The sequence below is a fragment of the Halteromyces radiatus genome (assembly GCF_025201355.1).
Source record: "Halteromyces radiatus strain CBS 162.75 chromosome Unknown BX664scaffold_8, whole genome shotgun sequence".
NCBI lineage: Eukaryota > Fungi > Mucoromycota > Mucoromycetes > Mucorales > Cunninghamellaceae > Halteromyces > Halteromyces radiatus.
Window position 1 is genome coordinate 130,371 of NW_026251694.1, and position 27,765 is coordinate 158,135.

The following is a 27,765-nucleotide window of genomic DNA, read 5'->3' on the forward strand; positions in this document are numbered from 1 at the left end:
TATATATATATAGATTAACTTGTTCCGTGCACGTTGTTATGAAACATCTTCTGTCTCTATCTGTTTACGATCTTTTGGTTCTCTGTCTCCTTATTTGCACCTTTGTTCATATCAAATATATAACAAATCGATTTTCCTAGAAAAAATATATTGGATTCATCAAACAAAAACTTTTGAATTTTTTTTTTTTATACCCATCAGAAACAACCTTGATAAGTCTACTTCATCATCATCATCCAAAACATATACACAGAGATAAAATATAATAAAAATAAGAAAATAGGTGTTTTATTAAATGTTGATCAATCAATCCCGCTTCTCCATCATAAAGTACATATAAAAAAAAAATCAATGAGATAATAATAATAAAAAAAAATGGTTTTATTGAATTTCAAAGTAAATGCTGATCGGTCAAAGCACGCGTCAGATCGTTGTGCATTAATCGTCCTTCGCTTGTGGTAAGTAGATCTTTATATGTCATGGCCATGACTTTAGTGCGTACTTCGGGTTTGAACCTAATCACATTGGAGATTGAGGAAAAAAAAAAAAAAAAAAAAAAAAAAAAAAAAAAAAGAGAGAGAGAGATGAGTCGTATGTTATGAAAGAATGGATTTAAAAAAAAAAAAGACATCTTCCATTATTTCCCCTCTCTACCCATCCATTATCATCATTCCGTTCCATTTGGATAATCCAGAATCCTCATTACTTACTTTTCCATGATACCAGTAAAATCGGAATCAAACAGACAAATAAAAAAGGAAATTGCTTCTGCTAATAACTTGACAAGTTCATATAGTTCTTGAGTGGATAATTCTTCTGGTGAGTGAGGATTCATCTGCATCACGATTTTCCTATTCATCCCAATACATAATAGAAGAAAATATGAGTATTAAAAAAAAAAAAAAAAAAAAAGGAAGGAATTCAACATGAATCTGTCTCCCTCTCTTCTTTTCTTTTGATCTTACAGATCCATATACCCTTGTAATTTTCGTAACACTTGTTGGATGATCAGGAGAGTACCACGTTCCACTGTACTTTGATATTGTATTTGAGAAGATGGACTGGCCCTAAAGAAATGTAAACAAAATGCAATTAAGAAAAGAATATATCATCATCATCACAAAATTGACTTCACTATTTATATCTGTGTACTTACGTTTCCTTTACTATAGATACTGTCCAGATGGGACGAATCAGACGATAGATATATAGAGCAAGACCATCATGCCGACTAGAATATTGGGGTTTCAAAGATGAAGGTTGTAATCCATACTTATCCAACAAATCCGAAGCACCTTTAGCAATATCAGTTGAGGGAGAAATGTTTGAGAATACTATCAAGAAAGAGACAAAAAAAAAAAAAAAAAAAAGAAAGGATTGGGTTAGGTAACTAATTAAATAAGGTTTTACTCAAGTAATCCATGATCATCATTGTATACTTACAATCAGTACCGCTGGCAATAGTGGAATCCGCACGACCAATGAGTCCAAAACATAAAGAAGATGATTGAATATGACCAAAGAAATCATAAAATTCTTTGAAATCAGCAGCCCTATGACGAATATCGGATCCAGAACTCAATAAAAGATTTTGCAACATATCTACAGGTCGTTGTTTCAACAGCAATGTCAACCCAGTGGTAGTGAAAGCCAGAAATTGTCGAGTAGAACCAAGTGAGGTTGATGAGGCAAGTTCATTGAGTTGGAAAGGTGATTTGGTGATTTCAGTGATTGTGATAATTTTACCGGGAAGAGATTGAGAGTTATACATTTCGTGAAGCTCTGAACGAACATCCTATATTGAAAGAGAGAAAAATGAAAAGAATGATTATAAATAATCATTGTATCCATTCGTTTCTTTTCTTTATGAATATATTTACCTTTGCTAGATAACCCATATCAGGACAACAAGTAGTCAATATTTCAGTATTGTCATTTGAGTATACCATCATCAAAACACCATTGTTGTATAAGCATTTGGATATCTGAAAACTTTGTTGTGGTGAAACTAGTGGTAATGTTGTTGCTGGAGTAGTAGTAGTAGTAGTAGTAATATTTGATTGTTGGAATGAAGGATTAGTTGGCGTAGAAAGATTTCTTGGAGTAGAAAGAATGGTTGATAATTGTGGAGTTGGAGGGGGCAATCGTACATGAATCAAGTCTAATCCATTTGGTGGGTCTTCGTGGCTGATAATTGGTGAGTCTGTTTTATAATGAGATAAATAAAGTCTACATCCAGTTGATGTGATGGCAATAAGTTGATATTTCTTCGCTTCAGTGAGTAATGTAGGATGGATCGACGTGATTTTGAAACCAGTACTACTAATAAGAGGTGAATCTGGACACAAGAGCTTTGCAGTTTCTTCAATGGAGGTATGAATTGGAATACTGGTAAATCCTTGACCATCCTTTCCAAGATAGGCAACCTAAAAATAGTTATTTATTAGGTCAATTGGCTTTTTTTTTTCCTTTTCATCTCTTAATCTTATTATAGATACCTTGATATTTGATTTCTGCGTAAGTTGATATAATACTTTTCCATCGTTACTGATTGCAATGCTAACAGTAGGGTCTTATATATAAAATAAATCATGTAAATATAAAAAGATCATCATTGTTATTTATTTCACAATTGGTTTGTCATCCTTACCACTTGTTTGATTAAAGAAAAAGTGTTTATAATCACCAGAATGAATTGTTTTGTAGCACCTGCTAGTAAACCAACCTTCTTCCCTCTAAAATATGGATATAAAAGTAAAATGTAAACATATTCGAATATTATATATATATCACAATATATATTTATTTATGTATTTATTTTTTACCTTATAGATAAGTTCCCACACATTTCCATCATCGCCTGACATGAAGATACGTCCAATATTTGTTGCCAAGATGGTTGTCATTCGAACACCAACAGAAGAAGTCATGATTCCAGTTTTGTAAAAAGTAAGGGTGTCAACAAAATTATCTTGACACTTATAAGAAAGGGCAATGACGTTGATTTCATGAGTACTGGCCACAATAAGAACATGAGTAACTTCCTTATTAAAGATATCAGGTTTTGGTTTGGCGATGGCAACATTGACAATGTCATGAGTATCTTCGTATACGTTGAAGTCTTGTCTATATATAAAAAGATGAAAGAAAGTAAATATTAAAAAAAAAAGTTTAAATATATTGGTTTTTCGTGTTTACCTATCATTGTAATTCCAAAAGTACAGTTGGTTTTTGACTACAAAGTAAGCACGGTTGATCTCAGAGAATAGACCAGCAGCATCAGTTAGTTTCCCTATACAAGATAATAACAATAATAACAAATAGAAAGAATGGTGAGTAGAAGAAGAATAGAATGGAACAAAAGTCCACAATAAAGTACATACGTTGTTGTATCTGTTCCAGAGCTTGTACAGGCATAGTAAAGGTTGCCTTGGATATGATGGGTTGTACAGCACTTTCTTCCGTGGTTGCATAGACTCTTGACGACGAAGCTATCAAATAATACAAAAAAACAAAAGTTAAACCATGAATAGATCAAGATAATAATAAAGGTACCTTTCAAAGTATCACCAATATCAGGAAAGTTGCGATCTAGAGTAGCCAGTTCATCAATAGTTTTTGAAGCTTTGTTCATGGCTTGAATGGTAGTTTCAGGTGGACGGTGATTGATCATATTGCCCTTTTCTTATTGTTGCTATAAAATACGAGTTGTATTTGAATGATAAGTCTAATAAATAAGAAGGGAAACAAAGTGGACGCAATAAGAGAAAAAGAGAGAGAGAGAGGAAAGGGGATATTCCGACGCGTATTAGGCAAAGTATCAAAAGAAAAGAAAAGAAAGAGAAAAAAAGAAAAAAGAAAAAGAAAAAAAAAATTGAATAGACAAAAGAACGTCACTGCAGTTACAACCTTCGAAAAGGCGGTGAATTAAAAATGCGTGCGCGCACACTCAAATGATTTTTTTTTCCTTTACTCTTTTTTCCCATTTGTCTTTTTTTTTTTTTTACAATATTTTAATAAGATGACACCTAATCCTACTGCTGACTGGATACAACTTCATGTAACATTTATAATATATTATATTAATACTTGTATTTATACTGACTACTCTTCTTTTTTTTTTGTTATTGTTATTGATATAGGATCGATTTTATAGGTAAGATGAATTCCCGCTTTTCCCAGTTTTTAAGATATACTCAAACACGTTTCACAATTATCCCTATATCATATTTATTCACATATTAGAAAACAAGAAATATATTCCCTTTCATGGAACCAAACTGACTTGTCTAAATATATGATTGCTGCTGCTCAATATGGGGGTCCTATTGGTAAGACATTCTCATATTTTTTTTTGGATATTGAATGTATCATATATATTAACACTTCTGTTCTTCAAACCAACTTTTAGCTATGATTCGAGATGATAAAAAGGTGTTACTTCTTCAAAAACAACAACCTATCAAACCAACTATATATGTATATACTGCTTCTGGAAAACTCATAGATCAAATTCAGGTACCAAAAAAAAAAAGCTTGAAATTCATGCAAATAAAAAAAAAATCAAACTAAATTCTTTATATTCTTCTTAGTGGGATAAAGGTCGAATTGTAGCATTGGGATGGACTGATCAAGAAGAATTAGTAGTCGTTACTGAAGATGGTGCTGTTCGTTTATATCCTTTACATGGTGATCACATTCAATTTACTCTTGGCAAGGTAAATCCAAAACTGATCATATATATATATATATATATATATATATATATATATATATATATTTACTTAATATATATATCTTTTAAATAGGATGCAAGTGATTATGGTATCATTGACTGTCAAATATGGGGTGGTGGATTAGTAGCAATGACAGGCAACTATCAATTGATCTCAGTCACCAACTTTTATGAACCTCAACCAAAGCAAATGGCAGAAACTGGATTGATAGAATTACCTCATAGTTGGACAGTTATTCCTCCTCAGTATACACTTAGTCGACATGTAGAAGTACTTATTGCAACAGGAACGACAATCATTGTAGTTGATAGCAAAGAGGCTCAAGATCAAGTAATAATTAATTTGGTATAAAATAATTCATACTAATGATTATTATTATTGTTATTTTGTTATTTTGTAGTTTTTACAACAAGGACCTTTTACCAAAATGACAGTTTCTCCTAATGGCAAATTCTTGGCTCTCTTTACTGCTGAAGGTAAACTTTGGGTGGTATCAACTGACTTTGAAAAGAATCTTTCTGAATATGCTACAAAATCCAAGATTCCTCCTCAACAATTAGTTTGGTAATCTAAAAAAAAAAAAAATACGATGAAATGAGGATATCACCATTTACTTTTTTTTTTTTTTGTATTTATTTAGGTGTGGTACAGATTCTGTTGTGATGTATTGGGACAAGATTGTATTAATGATTGGACCTTTTGGTGATTGGATCAAATTCTCTTATGATGACCCTATCTTTTTATCTTCAGAAATTGATGGTGTTCGAATTATGAGTAATGACAAGTGTGAACTTTTACAAAAAGTACCAGGTAAATATATTCGTTATATATTAACAAATGAAATATAAGAAAAATGATGATGATTGAACTTGTTTCTTCTCTCTCTCTCTCTCTCTCTCTCTATATATATATATATATATATATATATATATATATATATGTTTTAGCTGCTACGGAAGAAATATTCAAGATTGGTTCTACATCACCTGCCGCCATGTTATTCGATGCTCTGGATCATTACGAGGTAATCCAAAGAAGAAGAAGAAAAGAGAAAGAGAGAATATATATTTATTTCTGAAATTACTTTTTTTTTTTGTATTTTACTATAGCGAAGAAGTCCCAAGGCAGATGAAAATATTCGTACTATTCGACCTGAACTAGTGGATGCGGTGGATTGTTGCATAGAAGCGGCTGGATTCGAATTTCATCATTATTACCAAAGATCATTATTGAAGGTAACGTATATACCTTATTCTCGCAAATCACTTATACTTGTTTTTTTTTTATCTCCCTAGGCAGCCTCTTTTGGAAAATGCTTTTTAGATCAATACAATGCAGATCGATTTGTGGATATGGCTCAAACTCTACGTGTCTTGAATGCTATTCGATTCTATGATATTGGTATCCCTTTGACATATGTGCAGTAAGTTGATATTGATATGTAAGGTATCAACTAACTTGGATTATACTTTATTTACTAAAGGTACAAACGCCTCACCCCTGAAATTCTAGTAGATCGACTTGTTCAACGACATCAACATTTATTAGCCCTTCGCATTGCTGAATATTTGAATTTACGAACCGATAAAATCTTGATTCACTGGGCTTGCGCAAAGGTACGTGAAACATATATATATATAAAAGAATGTTGGTATAAAAAGGGATAATATGATATAATGTTTTTTTTTTCATATACATATATATATATATATATAGATCAAAGTTGCTTCCGAAGATGAGGATGCTACTTGTAGAACAATAGTGGACAAGCTGTCAAAAAATCCTGGATTATCATTTGCCGAAATTGCCAAAACTGCATATAATACTGGACAAACACGACTTGCTACCAAGGTAACAAAAAAAAAAAAGGAGAGACAAAAGGTTTGCTAAATATAGATATATTTTTCTCATGTACATAGTTACTGGATTATGAACCTCGTGCTGCTGACCAGGTACCATTGCTTATGTCTATGCAGGAAGATGAATCAGCTTTAATCAAAGCTATTGAAAGTGGTGACACTGATCTAGGTATGACAATGAATAGAGAAAGGGGAAGTTTAGTGCTGTAATGTAGGCGTCTAACTTATTTTTTTATTAGTATATCTTGTTATTTTCCATTTGAAAAGAAAGCTTCCATTGGGTGAATTCTTCCGAATGATTAATAACAAACCCCTGGCATGCAGTCTATTGGAGGTATATTGCAAGGAACAAGACCGTGAACTTCTCAAAGATTTTTATTATCAAGATGATCGAAGGATTGAAAGTGCAAATGTCATTTTATCTGAAGGATTTGATCAAAAAGTAAGTCATTTATGATAATCAATAATTTAATAATGATATGCTCACCCTTTTTTTTTATTTATTTAGGATATCAATGAACGCATTAGTAAATTGAAAATAGCAGGAAAAACATATCAAGATGACAAGGAATGCATATTTGAAGCCAAGGTAGTAGATGAAGCTATCAAACTGCTTCAATTACAAAGTCAACTTGAAAAGGATACCCATCAATCATTCTGTGGATTATCGATCAGTGAAACTATTTATAAGTGTACAGTCCTTGGTCAACATGCGAAAGCCACCAAAGTGAGGACTGATTTCAAAGTAGCGGATAAAAGGTAAATTGAATAAATAAATAATGTTTATCAATAAACTAATATTATCTTTATCTATTATAGATTTTGGTGGGTAAAACTACGAGCATTAGTTAAAGTACGAGATTGGGAACAATTAGAAAAACTAGCAAAAAGCAAGAAATCACCTATTGGATATGAGGTAAAAACTTTTTATTATATTATATTTGTTTTGTTAATAATAATATATATATAGCCATTTGTAGAGGAATGTATCAAAGCTAAACAATATCAAGAAGCATCTAAATATATTCTGAAATGCGATCCATCTAGTCGACCAATGTTATTTGTCAAGATTGGTGCATTTAAAGAAGCTGGAGAACAAGCATTTTTAAATAAAGATATGGAAGGATTAAGGTAACCAAAAGTAGGATGAATGAAAAATATGTTATTAATAATTTTATATTTATATATATATATGTATAGACAAGTACGTGGAAAGTGTACAAATCATATTGTGGCTCAAGAATTGGACTCCTTATTAGCTCAACTTCATGCAAAATGAACAATCCTTGTTCTCCTTGGCTGTCAAGTTTCGCTTATTTGGAATCGGTCATATGAAAATTTACAAACCCAGTTTAGGCTATTTAGTTCGCTCCCTTTTTTTTTCGCTTTTCCCTTTTCTTTTTTTTACATTCACCTTTTTTTTTTCTCTACTTATATATACATACCTTTTTTTTTATTTTATTTTTATTTTTTTTTTTATTTTTATATCTGTTATTACCACTCTATTTCCTTTTATCTCATATTAACGCATGTACACTAAATAAAAACTTCAAAACGAAATATCACTCATGTCAACTTGGATAACTTTTTTATGTCCAACTTTCATTCATCTTCTTTTCTTTTTATCACTTTTATCCTTATTTTTGTTCTCTCTTCCGTCTTGTCACAAATCTCCTTTTTTACTGTTTATATCTCAACTATCGACATCTTCTCTACAACGTTATTTCCAGTTTGAATCTTACTTGATTGGTGCAAAATATATTCATGATCTCAGTTTAAAGGTATTCACTTATTGCAAGGTAAATAATGAAAAAAAAAGAAAAGAAAAAAAGAAAAAAAAAAAACGGAAAGAAGATTATTCGGAGACTGAACTGCATGGAACTTATTTTTACTATATAGGCCTTTATCAGTTTGGCTATACCAGAAAGTGAAGAAACAGGTTTCGAAGAACAATTCAAATACTTTATCGTAACTTCTTCAGTTTTGAATGATATTTCCACACAACAAACTGTGAATTCCTCTTCCAATATTATACCCAACAATAACAATAATAATAACAATAATAATAATAACTCTATTACATCAAATACCATTCACAACAATGTACTGTCTTCACAATATCGTATGCCTTCTCTGAAAACATATTATATCTCCATGGGTATTTTAGCAACCACTATTATCATTCTTTTTGTGTTCTCTCTGGTGAATCTTATTGGTGCTTTGTGTTTCCATTGGGTACATCCTGACTATATATCACTGGTGTTTGTACAAATAACCCTTCTGACTATTCTATTTATAGTTTATCGGAATCTGGTAATATATACTTCTTATTTTTCTTTTTTTCTTTTTTTTTTTTTCTTTTTTAATAACTCACCTTGATAATATCATGATTCTTTAGAGATTCACCAAGATTCGAACAACTTATGGACAATTATTGGAACACTTACAGCGAATTCTATTCTTGACTAGTATTTGCGATCGTTTGATGGATCAACTAGTGGACAAGATTCGGGACGTGGAAACAATATCACAAGGTTATACTTTGGCACCAGCAAACTCAACACTTGAACAACCACGTTCACATCAGTCACAACAAACCATTGGAATGCAATCTGTGGCGCGATCTGTTCTTGTCCCTTACTTCAAATCAATCACTGGTCTTCTTCAACAATCAATACCTCTTACTCATCCCGTCAATTTATCTACTCTTCGCGGAATGTACAACATTAAAGCACTTTCCTCTTCGTCCTCTCCTCTTGACATGGATGGCATTATTGACGATCTTCAAGATATTGAATCTACTTGCTCAGGGCAGCTAGATTATTTAGTTTATATGATTCGATCCCGTCGTCGAGAATGGTTTATGCACTTGCTTGCCTTGGAAATGATGACTTTGGGGCATGATTCGGCACGTCAGGATTATGAAACGCTATTGGAAACTGTGGAACGTATGATGTTGGAAATGGAACAACAAACTAGTCTGACGACCAAAAACACGAAAAAGGCATTATTATCAGATTTATGTAAGAACACAGAAAAAAAAAAAAAAAAAGAAAGAAAGAATGACCCTACTAATAACATTCTTTTTTTCTATTTAAATAAAGTCCTTGATTATATAGATGGTGAATTGACGACATCGCCAACAACAGTAGATGAAAAAAGTCCCGATCAACGACCACGAATTATATTGAACAAACTGGATCTTCTTGAAAAACATCTACGCAATCTTCAAACAAAGATAGTATTATGTCGGCATGATGCAAAAGGATTGTCCTATGATAGAGGTAAGGATATAAAATAGTGTCAATTAATGTTATTATAGAAATGTATTATGTATGATTGATTTTTTTTTTATATTAGGAACTGGATTTCCATTTGAAAGGATTGGCGAACGTTTTGGAAGCATGGACCAAGATATATCTTACCTGCTGGCTCAGTGGGACGAGAGCAAAAATGGTCTATTTGACATTATTAGCAAGAATGAAAGGAAGTCAACTATATCACGTGCATCATTACCATCGCCACCTTCTTCTCCAGCAGCAACAACCAGCAAAAAGAAAAATTCCCTACGATCTCTTGGTAAGGTAGCTACAGCATCAACATCACCTCCAAACCCAACAGCTTCATCGTCATCTTCATCAATATCTTCAGTATTATCAGCATCATCAGCATCAAATTCACTAGCATCATCAGTTTCATCAGTCTTGTCATCACCATTACCAACATCACTTCCGAATCAAAGATTATCATCAACCCAAAATGAATCTCCATTAATAGCATCAACATCATCAGCATCATCATCATCATCATCACCAGCATCAAATACAGTATCTACTCAAACACCAACAACTAATGTAGAAGAACCTTGGTTATCACCTGTACCAAAGCAAAATTCGCTATCTGTACCAACCAATACCACCCTATCAAGTCGTCAGTCTTGGATTACTGCTGCTGCCATTGCCTCCTTCCTGGAAAGTCGACGAGTGTACCGGCTACAGACTCAACAACGCCAACAATTGAAACCAGAGGTAACCAAAAAAAAAAAAAAAAAAAAAAAAAAAGAGAAGAGGAAGAAGAATTAAATTACATGGATTGTGATCACAATATTATGGATTGTCTGTATTGGATTATTCATCGGGAATTCTTGTTATTATTAGGAATACTTTGCTAGAACACAATCTGACGCCACATCACAACCCCCTTTATCAGACGGAGAATGGTCACCTACTAACCTATCATCACCTTCATCCTCTTTACAAAAAGAACAGCCTTAGACTTTTTAGTTATATATTTGTTTGTACAATAAAAATTATTAGTTTTTGATCCGAAAAGAAAAAAGATCCGACTTGAATATTTTTTTTTTATCAACAACATCACTTCCTTGATTATTATCTATTTTTGTTTCAAAATGTACTATTTTCATACATGTCATCCTGATGACACTCAAATCATTGCATTTATAACCCTTGGCTTCATCAATATTAGTATCTACATCTTTGTATTTGCTGCTGCAATCATCAAAGCTTTGGATGGGAAATTGGGAGAAATTATTCAAGCGGTCTATTGCACGTAATGATCATGATGATTTATGAGAAGTAGAGATCAAAAGACTCAAAACATCATCAAACACCTTTTTTTTTTTTTTTTTTGGTACCCGATAGAATTTTTACTAGTTTTCTAGTCTTCAATGAGTTGAAAACGTTCGGATTAAGTGATATATATTTTGGATTCTTGAATGTACATCATGGAAAAGGATTATTAATGTTATTGTAAGTAAATCATCATCCTTATTATGGTTAGTTGACTGAGTAAAATTTATATCACCTTTTTTTTTTTTTTTATCAAGTCTTGGTTGTATCGTCATGTGTGAAAATGCATTCAATATCATTGTTTCCATCTTTAGTTTTACTATGGGACTTGGCTATGTGATTTTATCCTTTGTACCCAACGTACCATTACCAAAAGATGTATGCTCTCGTTTACAACAATATTGGAATAGACGATTGGTCGATAAACCCAATCCTCATCATACTCTATTAGATCATCATCATCCTATATCCTCACCACCTTCAGATCAACTATACCATCATCATTTATATTTTCATCCTGCTTCGCCTTTTTCAAAACAACCAATCCATCCTATGGTGGAGCATCAAACATCATTACATTATTAAAAAAAAAAAAAAAACTATATTAGTTGTAACATAAATTAAAGCCCAAAAATAAAACCAATACAATCTATTTTTCTTTTATGCAAAAAAAAGGGGGTGTTACCAAATATGGATATCGATCTTTTCAAAAATAAAAACTTGGTTAAGATTGTGCCAATGATGAGTGTGCCTTGATTTTCAAGGTCTGTTTTTCATTTTCTTTTTTTTTTTTTGGATAATTTTTATTTTCTTTTATTTTCTTTCTTTTCTTTATATTAACTTCAGTTTTTAGTATATCAATTAGTAGTCTGTTATAGTTTTATTCAATAAAGTTTCACTTTTTATTTCAACCACTTTATACATGTGAATGTAATTGATTCCATCTTCAGATATTTTTTTTTTGTTTTCCTTTTTTTTTTTTTTTTTTTTTTTTTATTTTTATATTTAAATCAATTCTTCTTTACTCCAGTTATAGCATATTTTTGTTCATTTTCAAGCGTGATCATTACCTCAAGTTATTTTATCACAGTTGGATGACGTGCTCGAAAATATAAGTTAATAATTTTTTTCATCATAATAGAAACGGTGCTCATTATAAATCTATCATCAAGTATACTACGATCAGAATGATACCATCAAGCCTGTTTACTATTGTATTGTTGTCGTGAAGTCATTTTATTTTTATTTTTTGAAGGCAATAGAAGAAAATATTTTTTTTTTATTAAAAGTAGCGAGAGTGGGGAAGAAGGATAAACTAAACTATGATGTTGATAATGTTGAAATATTTTCTTTTTTAACATTTGTCATCTACTTCGGTACCACTTGCTGAAATTGTTGATGAGTAAAGACGACTTTGTACTTTTTCCAAAGATAGCTTTCGATAATAATAAACGCGTCTTCCTTCGACTTATCACTAACCGCATGGAACTTTTTGATATGATCGATATATGTAGTTTTTCGCTGATGTTATTCTTCTATATTTTGTTGCAACCGTCTATCGGACACTTGACAGTGGTTCCTTGTTGTATCAAGAGAGAATAGTCGTGTAACCGCATTCGAAATCTAAATTCCAGAAAGTAGACATGAAAGCACAGTGTCAAGAACACGACAGGAGAAATGGTATAATATCAGTAAACAGACAGACAAGTCAAGACAGAAGTAACTATATATATATGCTTACGAGAATATATTGGTTTGTTTGATGTAGAAGAATGAAAACAATGTAAAAAGTAATTGTTGACTATTAAGATAAAACAGATAGTTATCTTTATTGTTGTATAAATAAAATAACGTATTTAATATCTAAACTAATTACAACTAATGTATCATTGTTGTAATGAGGGATAGGAAAAAAAAAAAAAAGAAGGAAAAAGAAGAAGAGAAAGAAAAAAGAGAAAGGAATAAATAAAATAATAGAACTCAGACATACGCATGATAAAAAAAAAAAAAAAAAAAAAAAAAAAAGATAAATTAAATTTCACTTTTCTAAATCTCACTTTTTTTTTTTTTTTTTTGTTCAGTCAACATATTATTTCTTATTTTTTAAATAAATCTTTATTTTTTATCCCTACTTGATTGTATTGTGGATTATCACTTTTGATTGGCTCACTTTGTTCTATATTTAAAGTCAGAACAATTTTACTCTACTTCTACTTTCCAAATTTGGAACAAGACTTTATTTTTCTTTACTTTACTTTTCTTTTTTATTTTATCTCTTTTCTTATACGTGTGCTTGCGTAATCAAGTACTGGTGCTCACTATAAACATTATTAACTTTCAATCATCCGTTTTACTTTTTCAATTTTGAACCAATAAACCAAAAAATTACTTAACAAAGCCAAAAAAATCACCCAACACAATTACAAAAAAAAAAAAAAACCTTAACAATGGAACCCCCAAGAGTCACATGACAGTTGTTCTTGTAAAAATACAAAAAGAAAGGGCTTCTCCGGGAATCGAACCCGGGACCTCTCGCACCCTAAGCGAGAATTATACCACTAAACCAAGAAGCCAGAAACTGGCGATGAAATCGTCTTCTTCATTATAAACCTCAAACAAAAATTCCAGCTGGCCGGAACAATATGCGGTATAAAACGGATTATTCCGTCTAATATTGGATCCAAATCGGAATGTTGGATTAGCCTGGGTTGCTTTTAATAAATTTAGTGCGCTGCAGATTTATTTTCATTTTCTATCTTCTTTTCCCTTCTTTTTTTTTTTTTTTTTTTTTTTTTTTTTTTTTTTTTATTCTTCTTCTTCTTCTTCTTCTTATTTACTTTTCCGTGCTTATAACAATATATACTTATTCAAAATATTGATGCACCCATCCTCCTTTCCATTGATTGACTTTCTCTCAATTCAATGTTAATGTTTAAAAAGACGTGGTAACAAGGTAAGAAAAAAAAAAAAAAACTCGATTGTCACGTCCTTATTTGTTTTATCCTTTTTCCTTCTAATCTCTTTATTTATTACTCGTTGCTTCTTTTTGAATCAACTGTGTTTACAATTCTGCTTCATTTATTTTGTCTGAAAAATAGGATAGTCATTGGAATGAAAATCAATTATATTTGATGAAAGAAGGTTCAAGATGAAAGACGCGGATAGACATACTGTATATTAAGTAATCATCAACAACTATCATAATTATTTTCAGTTTTGAATCCATTGAAATTTAACATCGAACGGCTCATTGACTAATCTGGGATACTATGTGAATAGCGGCAAGGATGATGATAATTATGACAGTGACAACAAATCGACTGCATAAGGATTATCAAATGATTACAAAAATTCAGCAGATGCGGATACGAATGGATGGATAAATACAGTAGTAATATATTAGATAGACATTTGGACCTTAGTTAGATATTTTATTTTGATATTATTATGACAGATACAATATATATGAATAAAGTACTGTGTGGGTGATGTGAATGATTCTTTAGTGGTGATTGATCTTGTTCTGTATCTTAGTCATATCTCTCTCTCCTTTTTTTTTTTTTTTTTTTTTTTTTGGAAGATGATTATATTGTATAAAATATGCTTTTTATCGTTACTTTTGGTTTCTACCGATCTGATAGGTGATCATTTATACATTGATTCATTCTGATGATTACAATGAAGAAAAAATTTGACATTCGTTGTTATGGAAACTTTATGTGTATCAAAATCCTTTTTTATTATTATTATTATTATTATTATTTTATTTCATGCTTTGATAAACGAAGATCCTTCAACAATACCTAACTATTATCTATCTATACGTTTGTATTTCCTCTTTCAAGACGTTACTACTCTATATCTTTTTAATCATTATATGATCGTCATCCACTTTATTACCCATCCTAAAAGCATGAGAGCCAACTTTAAAGAAACCTTCCTTTTGATAAAACTTGATACCTGAAGGATTGTGTTCCCAAACACCAAGCCAAATCGTTTCCTTTCCGAGTTGTCTGGCCTTCAAAATACATTCTGCAAGCAACTTTTTTCCAATGCCCTGTCTAGCGTAACGTTTATCAACATAAATCCTTTGTAATTCAATTGCTTCTGGATCATTAATAAAATCATACACATTCTTGTTCTCTCTCAATTGACAAAATGCAATAGGTATATTATCTTCGTCGAATGCCATATAGGTGTGCATGGAAGGATTGTTCAATTCTTGCAATTGATGTTTTGGTGTATATGCATCGTCTAGATATGAATTGAGATCGTCAGGTAGATTATAATCAGCAAAACTCTCCGAGAATAGTCTTCTACCAAGGTCTGAGAGAATCTGAGCGTAAGTTGAATCCGGCTGAACTATTTTGATATTCATGTTTGGAGAAAATAAAGAAAAAAAGAAAAAAAAAGAAAGAAAAAAAAAGGGGAGAATCTGGGATCTACTTATTTTTTTTTTTTTTTTTACTGTGATCGGCTGTATCGTACTATCTCCGATTTTCGTGTATAAATGAATATAGATGAATTTTATGATTCTAACCTTTGCTGATGCGTTGTGAGTACTGTTATGCGGGCATGAGGACTTTAATGGTAAACTTTTTTTTTGAAGTGATCCAATAAATAATGTAATCCTATGTTAATACAGATTTGCATATCGGATCTACCGGATTTAAGTCTTTGAACTATAAACAATCGGTGTGTCATTACAAAGTCACTATTGGAAGGCATGGCATAATTTTTCCGGAAACACTGTGTCTAATAAGAAGTCGACTATCTTGTACAATATGTAAAAAAAAAAAAAAAAAAAAAAAAAAAAAAAGGAGATGATTGCTATTAAAACATCATCTATCCTATACATCATCCATTCTATAAATCATCTATCCTATACATCATCTATCCTATACATCATCTATCCTATACATCATCTATCCCATACATCATCCATTCTATACATCATCTATCCTATACATGTACATCATCCGTCCTATACATCATCTATCCTATACATCATCCATCCTATATACATCCATTCTATACATCATCCATCCTATACATCATCCATCCTATACACCATCTATCGTATACATCAAACATCCTATACATCATACATCCTATACATCATCCATCCTATATACCATCTATCCTATACATTACAAATATTATCCACCATCCCATCATTAGACAAAAAGGAAAATCATCATTTGTAAATGTTACTATGGTCTCTTTTCTTTTATTTTTTTAATGCCATTCCTGGACTACAGTTAAAGATCATATAAAACGTTAATTATATTTCAAAGATTGATTTTATAAGAATGATTGCAGCCATACAGTCGATGACAATGTTGGCGGAGACGAAAAAGACATTACGTGCCTGCTTTTTTTTTTTTTTTTTGTAGACTTCCAATTTTTTTTGACTGTTGGTCAGATATTCTTAGATTGCACACGCGTGAACTGACTTGAATTTTTTTTTTTATTTGTTACCTCTCTTCTCTTTTCTTTTATTACTTGAGTTTTTCTCACATTTATAAAACTATCAAAGATGCAGTCTCCAGTCGTAGTTATGAGTAAGTCGAATAGTATCATGATATATAATGTCACAATAAATAATAATAATAATAATAATAAAAAAAAAAAGCGAATTCAAATGTTTATATTTACTTTTTTACAACTGTCAACTCAAACGTCATCTGTCTCTCCTCCTTTCATCTTAGATACCAATATGGAACGGGAATCCGGTCGAAAAGCTCAAATTTCTAATATTACTGCTGCCAAGGTATTTCAATACACTCATTATATATATATATAAACAAGCAATCTGTCAAAAGTATCATCTATCAGATCCTGCTTGTCTTCTTTTTTTGCATTATCCGCCTGTCAAAAAATATAGTACTAACACATCATCCTTTTTTTTTTTTTTTTTTTTCATCAACTCCTTACAGACTGTTGCTGATGTTATCCGTACTTGTTTGGGTCCTCGTTCCATGTTAAAGATGTTACTTGATCCTATGGGTGGTATCTTGTTGACCAATGATGGTAACGCGATCTTGCGTGAAATTGAAGTGGATCATCCTGCTGCCAAAAGTATGATTGAATTATCAAGAACACAAGATGAAGAAGTTGGTGATGGAACTACTAGTGTTATCATCTTGGGTAAGTAAAAAAAAAAAAAAGTCATCTGGATGGTGTGTATATGATATATTGACTTTATCTTTTTTTTTTTTTTTTTTTTTGCATCTTTTATAGCTGGTGAAGTTCTTGCTCGTGCTCTTCCTCATATCGAAAACAACATTCATCCTATTGTTATCATTAGTGCATTCAAAAAGGCTTTGGAAGATGCTTTACAGATTGTTGAAGAAATTTCTACACCAGTGGATGTGAATAGTGATGAAGAAATGCTCAAATTGATCAAATCATCTATTGGAACCAAATTTGTCAGTACTTGGAGTGATCTTATGTGTAAACTTGCCTTGGATGCCGTACGAACTGTTGCCAAAGATGAAGAACGAACTGGTAGAAAAGAAGTGGATTTGAAACGTTATGCTCGTGTGGAAAAGGTAAATACAAAAAAAAAAAAAGGAAAGGGTACATTTTGAATGAAATAAATACGATTAATATTATTGTTATAGATTCCTGGTGGTGAAATTGAACAATCTGAAGTATTGGATGGTATTATTTTGGCCAAAGATGTTACCCACCCCAAGATGCGCCGTCGTATTGAAAATCCTCGTATTGTCTTATTGGATTGTCCTCTCGAATACAAGAAGGGTGAATCTCAAACAAATATTGAAATCACAAAAGAAGCCGATTGGAATCGTATTCTTGAAATTGAAGAAGAACAAATTAAGGCCATGTGCGACAAAATCATTGAATTGAAGCCTGATTTGGTTTTCACTGAAAAGGGTGTTTCAGGTAAAAGGGAATCGAAGATATTGATGTCAAATTAGATGACTCATGATTTATTCAACTTAGATCTTGCTCAACATTACTTTGTCAAGGCAAATATCACTGCTATTCGTCGTGTCCGTAAAACTGATAACAATCGTATTGCTCGTGCTGTTGGTGCTACAATTGTCAACCGTGTAGATGATCTCCGTGAATCTGATGTGGGTACTGGATGTGGTCTTTTCAATATTGATAAGATTGGTGATGAGTAAGTTCCTTTATTTATAGAATATGAATGATTGTTTTTTTTTAATTTTTTTTTCTTATTATTATTATTCTTAGATACTTTACTTTCTTGACCAAATGTAATAATCCCAAGGCTTGTTCCATCATTTTACGTGGTCCTAGTAAAGATATCATTGCTGAAGTAGAACGAAATCTTCAAGATGCTATGTGCGTAGCTCGTAACGTTTTCTTCAATGCCAAACTTGCTCCTGGTGGTGGTGCTACTGAAATGGCTGTTTCTGTTAAATTGGAAGAACGTGCTAAATTATTGGAAGGTGTTGAACAATGGCCTTATCGATCAGTAGCTGAAGCTATGGAAGTGATTCCTCGTACACTTGTACAAAACTGTGGTGGTAACTCTATCAAAGTATTGACTCAATTGAGAGCCAAACATTCTAATGGTGAACACTCTTTCGGTATTGATGGTGAATCTGGCAAGGTGGTGGATATGAAGGATTATGGTGTTTGGGAACCAAGTGCTGTCAAAGTACAAACCATTAAGACTGCTATTGAGGTATATATCTTTTTTTTTGATTACTGGATAGTGTATTTACTTTTTTTTTTTTAACTTTATTTAGTCTGCTTGTTTATTGTTACGTGTGGATGATATTGTATCAGGTATTTCCAAGAACAAAACTCAAGCTCAAAATGGTGGATCTCAACCTACCCCAGAGGTAAGAATAATTCAATCTACAAATAAAATTTAGTATATTAATTGATGATTGTTTTTTTTTTGTTATATTTAAAATAGGAAATGATGGAACAACAATAGAACTTTGGACATAGTGGTTTTAGTTTAGGCAGTTTGACTGTAGGGATGTTGTCTTTTTTTTTATCACAAAAAAAAAAAAATACGTTTATATATACAATATTGTTTTGAATTTTATTAATAAAGAAGGAAAAAAAAAGGAACCAGTTTGGATTACTGTTTTCATTGAATTGTTTAATCGTTCCTGTTGTCTCCCAACGCGCCAATTTTTCTAGACAATAGGAAAAAAACGATTTTATTGGTTAATTTTTACCTAGGGGAAGTTGGGGGGAATGGGTGAGAATAAGAATTTAAATTTGCAGTAAACTTTTTTTTTTTTCTATTGAACCTTTTTTCTTTCTTACTTTCCATTATTTCTTTTTTTTTTATTATTATTATTAATATATACCTCTCTCTTTTTATTTCATGACCAAGAACTTTGATATTACAATCTTTGGGGCAACTGGATTGACTGGAAAGTACATTGTTGAACAAGTTTACGACCTTGCTACTAAACAACCTAGTGCATTTCCGTCTGGATTCACGTGGGCTATTGCAGGACGAGCTGAAGGCAAACTAAAGGAAATTCGACAAGAACTAAGTGATAAATATCCTAATGCAAGTATTCAACCACCTACTGCTCTGGTAGCAAATATTGTACGACGAGAACAATTGGATGATATGACTTTACAATCAACTGTTTTAATCAATGCTGTGGGGCCATTCCGATTTATGGGAGAATATGTCGTACGATCTTGTGTTGAACAACAGTGTCATTATGTTGATGTTACAGGTATGATTATCAAAATAAAAATAAAAATAAAAATAAAATAAAATAAAATAAAATACTGATACTTTTTTTTTTGTTTGTTTGAAAAATAGGAGAACCAGAATTTGTCGAACGTATGCAACGAACATATCATAAACAAGCAGTAGACAAACAAGTTACTATTGTACATTCTTGTGGATTTGATAGTGTAAGTAAGAGGGATTGATATAGAAAATAAGTATTACTAATCATATATATATATATATATATAGGTACCAACGGATATGGGTGTACTTTGGATGAAACAATTATATACTTCTCGTGGATGGACACCTACACAAATCGAAATGTTTTTCAAACTTCATGTTGGACCAGCAGGGTTACGTGGTGGGTACGCTACTTATGAATCTGCAGGTAACCCAAAAAAAAAAAAAAGGATGGGGTTGTATTACATTGATAGAAAATTTATCATCACTTTTTTTATAAATGTATATAGTTCATGGGTTTGGATCGGTTGAACTACTTCGAGAGATCAGAAAAGCATCAGAACTTACACCCTTACCTCGCCCAGTTGGACCCAAACTGAAATTCCACAAACACCTGACACGCGACAAACAACTAGGATACCATGTACCTTTTGTATTTGCGGATCCATCTATTGTACGACTCTCACAACAATTATTTTTGACGGGATATGCAACCACCAAGAACGACAGCAAGAAAGCTAGTATGCCTCCAACAGTTCAATTCACAGCCTATTGTTTATTACCTTCCTTATGGGTAGCACTTGTCTATTACTTGTATGCATTTGTCTTTAGCTTCCTTGCATCATCACCTTGGGGTCGTCAATTGTTATTACGCTATCCGGAACAATTCTCGGCAGGTGTATTTTCTCGAGATCATCCAACACAAGAACAGCTACAACAAACCAGTTTTGAAATCACCCTACGCAGCGAAGGTTATCAAAGCCTAACCATGGCCGGCATTGATCCCAAGACTACTCCTCTCAATGCTGAACTCACCTCGGTTGTACGTGGTCCAGAACCTGGATATGCTGCTACTCCTAGGATTACTTTACAGTGTGCATTGACCTTACTACAAAATCGTACCGGCAATATTCCTTATGGTGTACTAACTCCTAGTGCTGCTTTTTGGAACACCAACTTGATTGAACGATTGGCCACTGTGGATATCACTTTTGAAGAAGTCTATTAGATTAGTTTCTTTTTTTTTTTTTTTTTTTTTTTTTTTTATCTAGTATTCATTCATAACCATATATCTCTTTTTTTTTTTTCTTCCTCCACTCTATTCAATGAATTACTGATAAAATAATAATAAAAAAAGCTTTATCCATTAAAAGACACAACGTCTATTGTTACAATGTCTTAGTTTTTTTTTTTTATTTCACAAAAAGTGGTATGTACACAAGGGAAAGACTATTTTATAAAGCTAAACTATGAGGGTGAAAATATATATGTGATGTGATGTGTGTAGAAAAAAAAATATGGCAAGTCAAATTCCAAAAAAAAAAAAAAAAAATAAAATCAAATAAATAAAAAAAAAAAAAAGGAAAAATCAAAAATCAACATCCATAGGAGCACGATGTTGGTCCATGGACATGGGATCATCATAAACACCACCACCTTGAGTTGCTTTTGCGTCTTCAAAAGTACGATGTCGAAGTACATCCATATCGAATTTATTCTTGAGAGCATTTATTTCACCGATCAGTTCTGAGGTGGCATCGTTGAGTGCTTTTCCTGGTGATGTGCCGGGTATGGTTTGAATCTTGATCAAAAAGTTATGTTCCAATGGATGAGGTACTTTGTATCCAGCAAATAGTACCCGTGGATCCTTTAATAATTGTCTATAAAAGAAGAAGAAAAATGATAATGAGTCTGATGATAACTTGTACAAAGTTCATCCATAAACTTTCTAATATGATCCAAATCCGATTCAATCCACTTACGCTCTTAACATATTAGCCAAAGTGTGATCTTCTCTTTCAATCTTGAAAGTCGCAGCATTGGGAATACGTGTATCTATTTCCATCTCCACCCTAATAATAAACAACAATGTTAACCATTCAATGACTTTTTTTTTTTAATATTCATTCTTTTTTTTTTTTGGTTTTACTTTTTATGACCTTCAGGGATCACAAATAATTCGAAACGATCAGGAGCATTCATGATGATAAAGGCGTATTACAAATATTGATGTGGATGGAATGCTTTTGTACTGGGGAAAAGAAAGAAGAAGGAAAAAAAAAAAAAAAAGTGGCCGCTGTATTAAAATGTGACTGACCGTTACTGTATTTGGAAATCGGCCAATGCCAGGTTGTGGAGAAAACCTTAAATGGTGGTAGCCGAAAAAAAAAAAAAAGTAAGGCTATCAAAAGAACATTGCATAAAAAAAAAAGTGATTATTACTCTCCTCAATGTAAATGCTTGGAAACTTTCTTTGAATTCTTTTTAAGAAACTTCTTATCTTCTATTCATCCTCACTTTTGATATAAAAAGAGTCATTTCTTTTCCTTTTTCTTTTATTGCCTGTATATGATTATGCTTAATAATTGTTCTACCTTTTCTCCTGAAAACATCAACTACAACCATCCTACAAGAAAAGTCAGCTTTTCACGCATCGTGATTGTCAATCAATCATCCACTTTTTTTATTGTTAAACACGATAAATCCCTAGGAAGATCTTTGAGTCAAAAATCAAGGATTAGCTTGTAAACAGTATTTGTGGTTTACCTTTTTATTTTCAATAACTACTGTATCTAGAAATGGCCAATCTGCCCTTTTACATGCCTTTCTATCTAACTCTCTTCCTCTTTTTTCAACATTTCCAAAAAATAAAAAAAAAAAAATCACCGATTTATGCATTTTAAATGTCCGTTGTTTTGAGCCATTGATTGATTATTCATTCATACATATATATCTGCTGATTTAAAGGTCACATTATACCATCCATCATCCAACATCCATTGTTCATCATCCAACATATATTGTGCATCATCCATTATCCAACATATATTGTGCATCATCCATCATCCAACATATATTGTGCATCATCCATCATCCAACATATATTGTGCATCATCCATCATCTATCATCCAACATCCATTGTTCATCATCCAACATCCAACATATATTGTTCATCATCCATCATCCATCATCCATCATCCATCATCACATCATCACATCATCCCATGTTCCATTTCTAAAGGAAGAAAAAAAAAAGAGAAAAAAGAAATTTTATTATTAAATAGAACTACATATTGTACAAATAAAGAGATGAATAGAGTCAAAAACTACACTAGAAATAAAAAAAAAAAAAAGGGGGAAATTTTTTGACAGGTAAATAAAGTAAGGAATAATATATGTATATATATATAAGGATGATCTAAGGGCAATTCTCATAGAGACCCTCAATACAAGAACCAGTATAGACATAGTTTTGCACACCAGCAATAGTGAAGATGGCTTGTAAAATGGCAGCAATACCCATACCAGCAATTTGACCACCAGCAACACTGTACATGTATTTTTCATAAGCGACAGGATTGACACGCTTCCAGATCTTGCCACTAGTCCAACCGATGAACATGGCCAAAGGAACTTCAGGACTAGAGTTAATCATAGCAATGCCAACAGCACTAACGGAAGGACAATAACGATGATATTTTTCAGGGACAAAGAAAGTACGAGCAAAAGGCCAGACCACACCGATGACAGCACATACAATGGTGACGATGATGGAACCACGAGATAAAGGTTCGGCATCACCAGTCAAGATCTTGGTAACATTGGTCCAGGTCAACACAGCAACCAATTGGAATTCACACTTGGCATCAAGGTTGGGGTCAACAATACAAGGATAGGCATCAGCAAACAGGATGAAGAGACCAACAGCAATACCAATGGCAAAGAAGGATGCTACGAATTGAGCCCAGAATTGGGAACGAGGAGAAGCACCCACCAATTGACCAGTTTTCAAATCACCCACCATATCAACAGCTTGACTTGCAGCAGAAGCAGAGATGTTACCAGCCATCAAATTGTTCTTTTGGACTTCCTTGAGAGTATCAGCAGGCATCTTGGCAAACACCAATTGTGACATCTTACCAATAGCACCGGTAGGATTGATATCAGTTTCACCAGCGGCTTGAACACCCACAAAGGAGAAGATGAAGGCAAGAATAATTGAAACAATGGATTGATAAACAGGCATACCGAAGAATTCACCCATGATGGCACAAGTAAAGATAATAGAAATAAATGTACCACCAATCCACCACCAAGTAGGCACCAATTCAGATTCATCAAAGATTTCATCGGGATCACGATCCTTGGACAGATGTTTCTTTTGTTCTTCATTAAGTTCATGGCGGAACACGACCATTCTAATACGATAATATCCTTCACGACAAGAATTATATAATCCAATACATCCACCCTTGACCCCACGCCATAAAGTATCATATCGGCATAACAGTTCGGCAAAAGTGGTCAATACCATGAGAGCAATACCAGGCCATAAGAAGAAGGATTGTGTAGTGTCACCTTTAGTGAAACCATAAGGTTTGACAAAATCACCTTTAATGACCATAACAGGACCAATAACACCATAGATGATCACGGATGAAATGAAGAAAGATAATACAGTAGAGCCAGGAGTCATGAGACCAGCACCAAAGAAGGGAAAATCCCACCGGAATGACCAACGCCAACTTTCATCTGCACTCATAAAAGGAATATAATTGGCATCATGTCCAATCCACCATAAGATATGAACTATTTTTTTTTTTTAAAAAAAAATAAAAATAAAAAAAAAAAATCAATTTATCAAAATAAAATCCCATTGATGATCATTTCTTTTTTTTTTTTTTTTAACTTACTGGTATCAAAGAAAGGCACCCAGTATGAGATAAGAGACCAGAGGAAAGAAATCAAAAACCAAATACCCATCCATTTAGCCTTTTTCATTGCTTCCTTTTCACCTTCCAAAGAACTGTGTAAAGAGATGATGGTAGTAGCAGCGGCACGAGGTGTAGGGAAAGTCAAATCTTGTTTTACCACAAAGTGTTGTCGAAGAGGTACAGCAAAGAATAAACCATAGAAGGCAGCAGAAATGGTGAAAAGAACAAGAGCAGCAGCATCATCTCGAGGATTAGTCATAAGACCAAGTTTGTACATAGCTAATTTTTTTTTTAAAAAAAAAAAAGAAAATAGAAAATGAGTCTTAACTTCTTGTTGATCATGTACTTTTTTTTTTTTTTTTTTTATATCTTACCAGGAATACCAGAAACGAAACCAGCAGAAAGACCGCCTGCGGTAGTTGCAGCTGATTGAGCAGTACAATTTTCCTTTGCACCAAAATAACCACCGCCCCATCTTTCAGGAAGAGCGCGAGATAAAGGCTTGATAATAGCAAATGAGAAAATAGCACCAAATAAGGAAGCTCCAAAAGTCCATCCGATCTTGAGACCAAGGTATGTATTTGATGCAGCTGTATCACAAATAAACAAAAAAAAATTAGTATAAATCATTTATATTATTGATGATGATGATTACCAACAAGACATCCAAGTAATGAACCAACAATGGCAGCTCTCCAAGTAAACTGATATTCTTCGATGAATTCTTCTGGAAGAGAACGATCGTCTACATCTTTTACTGCTACTTGTTGATCAGAATGTTCGTGTTTTGTTTCATAAATATCATATTCGATCTTTTCTTCACGTTTTTCCGTAATGGAAGACATGATAATTAAAAAAAAAAAAAAAAAAGATAAAGAAAAAGAAAACGAAAAAAAAATCTTTTTTGGAACAATCCATATAAGAAAGAAATCAATTGAATTTCCGCGGTATTCACCTCGGACGGAGAGAGAATTCACAAACCAATCAAAAGAAGGATGATTATATATGTCACATGTACTCTATGCTGTTATAGCCCTAATTCAAGGTTTTCGCACGGTGGAAAGGCTGACCTATTCGAGATAATATCTTTCCTAGTTAAGCATTTTCTACTGAATTAGGTAGTTTGTTCCTTTTTTTTTTTTTTTTTTCTTTTCAACCTTGAGTCATAGTATTTTTTTTTTTTATCAGGATATATTTATAATATTTCTCATTGAATGATTCAATAAAAATAAAAATCATCATCATCATCATGATGAACTGTTATGAATGAATAAACATTGACATGAGTCATCATCTTTATTGGGATATTTCAACTGGGATTTTTTTTAAGAACAGCATAATATACAATGGTGATACTTTTTAATGTGAAACCTTAGATCAAGAAAGACAGGATGAATAGTTTTTTTTTTTTAATTGATGAGATTGTTTTTTCTTGGAAAGTTTTGATTTTTTTTTTTTGGATCAAGGTAACTAACTGATTTTTTTTTAATCCCACACTTTGGTAATGACTTGATTTTTTTTTGTTTAAAAAGAGCCCACAATGGTAAGTTTGATTCAAAAAAGGGTATTTCTACTTTTACCAATGATTTAAGATTACAGACTCCGGGACCCTTATCTCTATCAAGGGTCGCACAAAGCTTATTTTTTATTCCAAAAGATGGAGATTTTTTTGATTGCGCGCTGACCAATAAAGTCAATGGGCACGCCATTTGGAGAACAATTACCTTTTTTTTTTTTTTTAATCTTTCTTTTCTATTTCTAATGCACTACATCAATACCCACTCATAGTTATTAACTTCCTCTCCCTCTTTCTTTCTTTCTTTTTTTTCTTTTTTATATAGTTGGTATGATCTAAATGGATTGTCTTGGTGATTATTAAAAAACTAACACAGTTATAGATAACAAAGTGATTGCTACTTCCATAGCAAACGATGATATTATGAAAATCGACGCTACTTGACCTGTTGGTAAGAACGAAAAAAAAAAAAAATAAAGAGACCTCATTTACTAATTTACCTTTTTTTTTTCCATAGGGGCAGTAGGTGAAACTGAACTCTTTGATGGACATAGATTAGATGACAAACTCTTTTAGTTAGAAATCTTTTTCCTTTTTGCTTTTATATAAAAATCATTGTGATCTCTAATTATGTTTTTGTGTTGTATATGGAAAAAAGGAAAAAGCAGACAGACAGACATGATCGATAGAAAACCTCTTGCCCTGAATAAAATGTAGAGTGACACCAGACAACCACAGAAATTGGCCCAAGAGGACCCCTTTGATTAGATCTACAATGATGATGATTTTATATTAGATGATGAAAATAGCTATCTTATAACAATATTATTTACTTAGTTGTTTTTGTTTCTCCTTGGTAGAATTGATAAAAAAAAATACAAAGTAAAAAGAAAGAGAGATGTGCTTGAAAGGAAAAGAAATAAATCACAATCATCCCTCTTTTATATTAAATCAATTGATCTGGACAACATTTTCTTTCGTTTTGCTTCATTCTTTTTTTTTTTTTTTAATTCCCCTTTTTTTGAAGGTGGTAGTAATGAATCAATGAATAGATGTATTTATATATCAACTCCTTGGTCAACTTTTTTTATGCTCATTGGTAGAATCAAATGAACAGATGAATCAATGCAAAGTGGAAGATATGTGACATTGTTGGTAGAGCAAAACAAGGTAGGAATCCAAGGGAAGGGTATCCATGGACTAAATCATCCATCATCATCGATATATCAATCATCAAAGTTCAAAAATCAATCATCAACGCCATTTTATTTCTATATTTTCGAACACTAGTGCAAATAAGTGTCTATTCTCAGCACAGAAAAGAAAAGATAAGTGTTGTACGACTGATTTGTCTGCAATATGCAAATCAGCCAATCAGAGGTCATATCGGCGTTTCTTATCCCAAAAGATGAAAAAAAGGTCCTCCTTGTTTTTTTCTTTTTTTTTTTTTCTTTGCCCC

The 27,765-nt window shown here is 32.3% G+C and overlaps 11 protein-coding genes and 1 non-coding gene across 12 annotated transcripts; 5 read left to right on the forward strand and 7 right to left on the reverse strand.

Annotated features, from left to right (window-relative positions):
• Window positions 1-266: 266 nt before the first annotated feature.
• Window positions 267-3,822, reverse strand: BX664DRAFT_388332 (Nup133 N terminal like-domain-containing protein). The gene is made up of 12 exons (XM_051549467.1): window positions 3,556-3,822; window positions 3,384-3,491; window positions 3,199-3,292; window positions 2,826-3,126; window positions 2,651-2,735; window positions 2,499-2,572; window positions 1,881-2,426; window positions 1,444-1,795; window positions 1,157-1,334; window positions 966-1,067; window positions 711-851; window positions 267-515 (listed from the first exon to the last, which is right to left on the reverse strand). Exons 1-12 carry the CDS (start codon window positions 3,671-3,673, stop codon window positions 392-394), a joined length of 2,223 nt encoding a protein of 740 aa, XP_051396875.1. The 5' UTR covers window positions 3,674-3,822; the 3' UTR covers window positions 267-391.
• Window positions 3,823-4,865: 1,043 nt separating this feature from the next.
• On the forward strand, window positions 4,866-7,874 carry BX664DRAFT_268564 (Vps16, C-terminal region-domain-containing protein; the record flags this gene model as incomplete). Its single annotated transcript, XM_051541001.1, has 14 exons — window positions 4,866-5,066; window positions 5,137-5,300; window positions 5,377-5,546; window positions 5,684-5,760; window positions 5,846-5,971; window positions 6,032-6,159; window positions 6,220-6,352; window positions 6,453-6,587; window positions 6,656-6,764; window positions 6,835-7,037; window positions 7,104-7,354; window positions 7,415-7,511; window positions 7,665-7,726; window positions 7,796-7,874. 14 exons carry the CDS (start codon window positions 4,866-4,868, stop codon window positions 7,872-7,874), a joined length of 1,935 nt encoding a protein of 644 aa, XP_051396876.1.
• A 543-nt stretch (window positions 7,875-8,417) lies between these two features.
• On the reverse strand, window positions 8,418-8,720 carry BX664DRAFT_340146 (uncharacterized protein; the record flags this gene model as incomplete). The annotated part of the gene is made up of 1 exon (XM_051546761.1): window positions 8,418-8,720. A coding segment is annotated over exon 1 (270 nt), but the record flags the coding sequence as incomplete, so codon positions are not given.
• A 223-nt stretch (window positions 8,721-8,943) lies between these two features.
• BX664DRAFT_340150 (uncharacterized protein) lies at window positions 8,944-10,933 on the forward strand. Its single transcript, XM_051546762.1, has 4 exons — window positions 8,944-9,618; window positions 9,700-9,879; window positions 9,956-10,623; window positions 10,753-10,933. Exons 1-4 carry the CDS (start codon window positions 9,081-9,083, stop codon window positions 10,867-10,869), a joined length of 1,503 nt encoding a protein of 500 aa, XP_051396878.1. The 5' UTR covers window positions 8,944-9,080; the 3' UTR covers window positions 10,870-10,933.
• A 70-nt stretch (window positions 10,934-11,003) lies between these two features.
• On the forward strand, window positions 11,004-11,776 carry BX664DRAFT_388334 (COPI associated protein-domain-containing protein; the record flags this gene model as incomplete). The annotated part of the gene is made up of 3 exons (XM_051549468.1): window positions 11,004-11,164; window positions 11,257-11,364; window positions 11,442-11,776. The coding sequence occupies 3 exons, from the start codon at window positions 11,004-11,006 to the stop codon at window positions 11,767-11,769; spliced, it is 597 nt and encodes a 198-aa protein (XP_051396879.1). The 3' UTR covers window positions 11,770-11,776.
• Window positions 11,777-13,685: 1,909 nt separating this feature from the next.
• BX664DRAFT_t118 lies at window positions 13,686-13,757 on the reverse strand. Its single transcript has one exon. It is a non-coding gene; the product is annotated as a tRNA-Pro (tRNA).
• A 1,159-nt stretch (window positions 13,758-14,916) lies between these two features.
• On the reverse strand, window positions 14,917-15,592 carry BX664DRAFT_340154 (acyl-CoA N-acyltransferase). Its single transcript, XM_051546763.1, has one exon. The coding sequence runs from the start codon at window positions 15,560-15,562 to the stop codon at window positions 15,041-15,043; it is 522 nt and encodes a 173-aa protein (XP_051396880.1). The 5' UTR covers window positions 15,563-15,592; the 3' UTR covers window positions 14,917-15,040.
• A 1,131-nt stretch (window positions 15,593-16,723) lies between these two features.
• On the forward strand, window positions 16,724-19,123 carry BX664DRAFT_352492 (T-complex protein 1 subunit gamma; the record flags this gene model as incomplete). The annotated part of the gene is made up of 9 exons (XM_051547679.1): window positions 16,724-16,748; window positions 16,896-16,957; window positions 17,124-17,334; window positions 17,428-17,738; window positions 17,811-18,093; window positions 18,154-18,334; window positions 18,409-18,865; window positions 18,930-19,025; window positions 19,103-19,123. 9 exons carry the CDS (start codon window positions 16,724-16,726, stop codon window positions 19,121-19,123), a joined length of 1,647 nt encoding a protein of 548 aa, XP_051396881.1.
• Window positions 19,124-19,525: 402 nt separating this feature from the next.
• Window positions 19,526-21,083, forward strand: BX664DRAFT_366755 (saccharopine dehydrogenase; the record flags this gene model as incomplete). Its single annotated transcript, XM_051548537.1, has 4 exons — window positions 19,526-19,892; window positions 19,982-20,076; window positions 20,141-20,282; window positions 20,365-21,083. The coding sequence occupies 4 exons, from the start codon at window positions 19,526-19,528 to the stop codon at window positions 21,081-21,083; spliced, it is 1,323 nt and encodes a 440-aa protein (XP_051396882.1).
• Window positions 21,084-21,437: 354 nt separating this feature from the next.
• Window positions 21,438-22,104, reverse strand: BX664DRAFT_340158 (DNA-directed RNA polymerase). Its single transcript, XM_051546764.1, has 3 exons — window positions 22,005-22,104; window positions 21,838-21,927; window positions 21,438-21,735 (listed from the first exon to the last, which is right to left on the reverse strand). The coding sequence occupies exons 1-3, from the start codon at window positions 22,055-22,057 to the stop codon at window positions 21,444-21,446; spliced, it is 435 nt and encodes a 144-aa protein (XP_051396883.1). The 5' UTR covers window positions 22,058-22,104; the 3' UTR covers window positions 21,438-21,443.
• Window positions 22,105-23,079: 975 nt separating this feature from the next.
• BX664DRAFT_340161 (OPT oligopeptide transporter protein-domain-containing protein) lies at window positions 23,080-25,655 on the reverse strand. Its single transcript, XM_051546765.1, has 4 exons — window positions 25,446-25,655; window positions 25,165-25,380; window positions 24,770-25,069; window positions 23,080-24,665 (listed from the first exon to the last, which is right to left on the reverse strand). Exons 1-4 carry the CDS (start codon window positions 25,633-25,635, stop codon window positions 23,275-23,277), a joined length of 2,097 nt encoding a protein of 698 aa, XP_051396884.1. The 5' UTR covers window positions 25,636-25,655; the 3' UTR covers window positions 23,080-23,274.
• An 868-nt stretch (window positions 25,656-26,523) lies between these two features.
• Window positions 26,524-27,042, reverse strand: BX664DRAFT_340163 (uncharacterized protein). Its single transcript, XM_051546766.1, has one exon. It carries the CDS (start codon window positions 26,856-26,858, stop codon window positions 26,562-26,564), a length of 297 nt encoding a protein of 98 aa, XP_051396885.1. The 5' UTR covers window positions 26,859-27,042; the 3' UTR covers window positions 26,524-26,561.
• Between the last annotated feature and the right edge of the window lie 723 nt (window positions 27,043-27,765).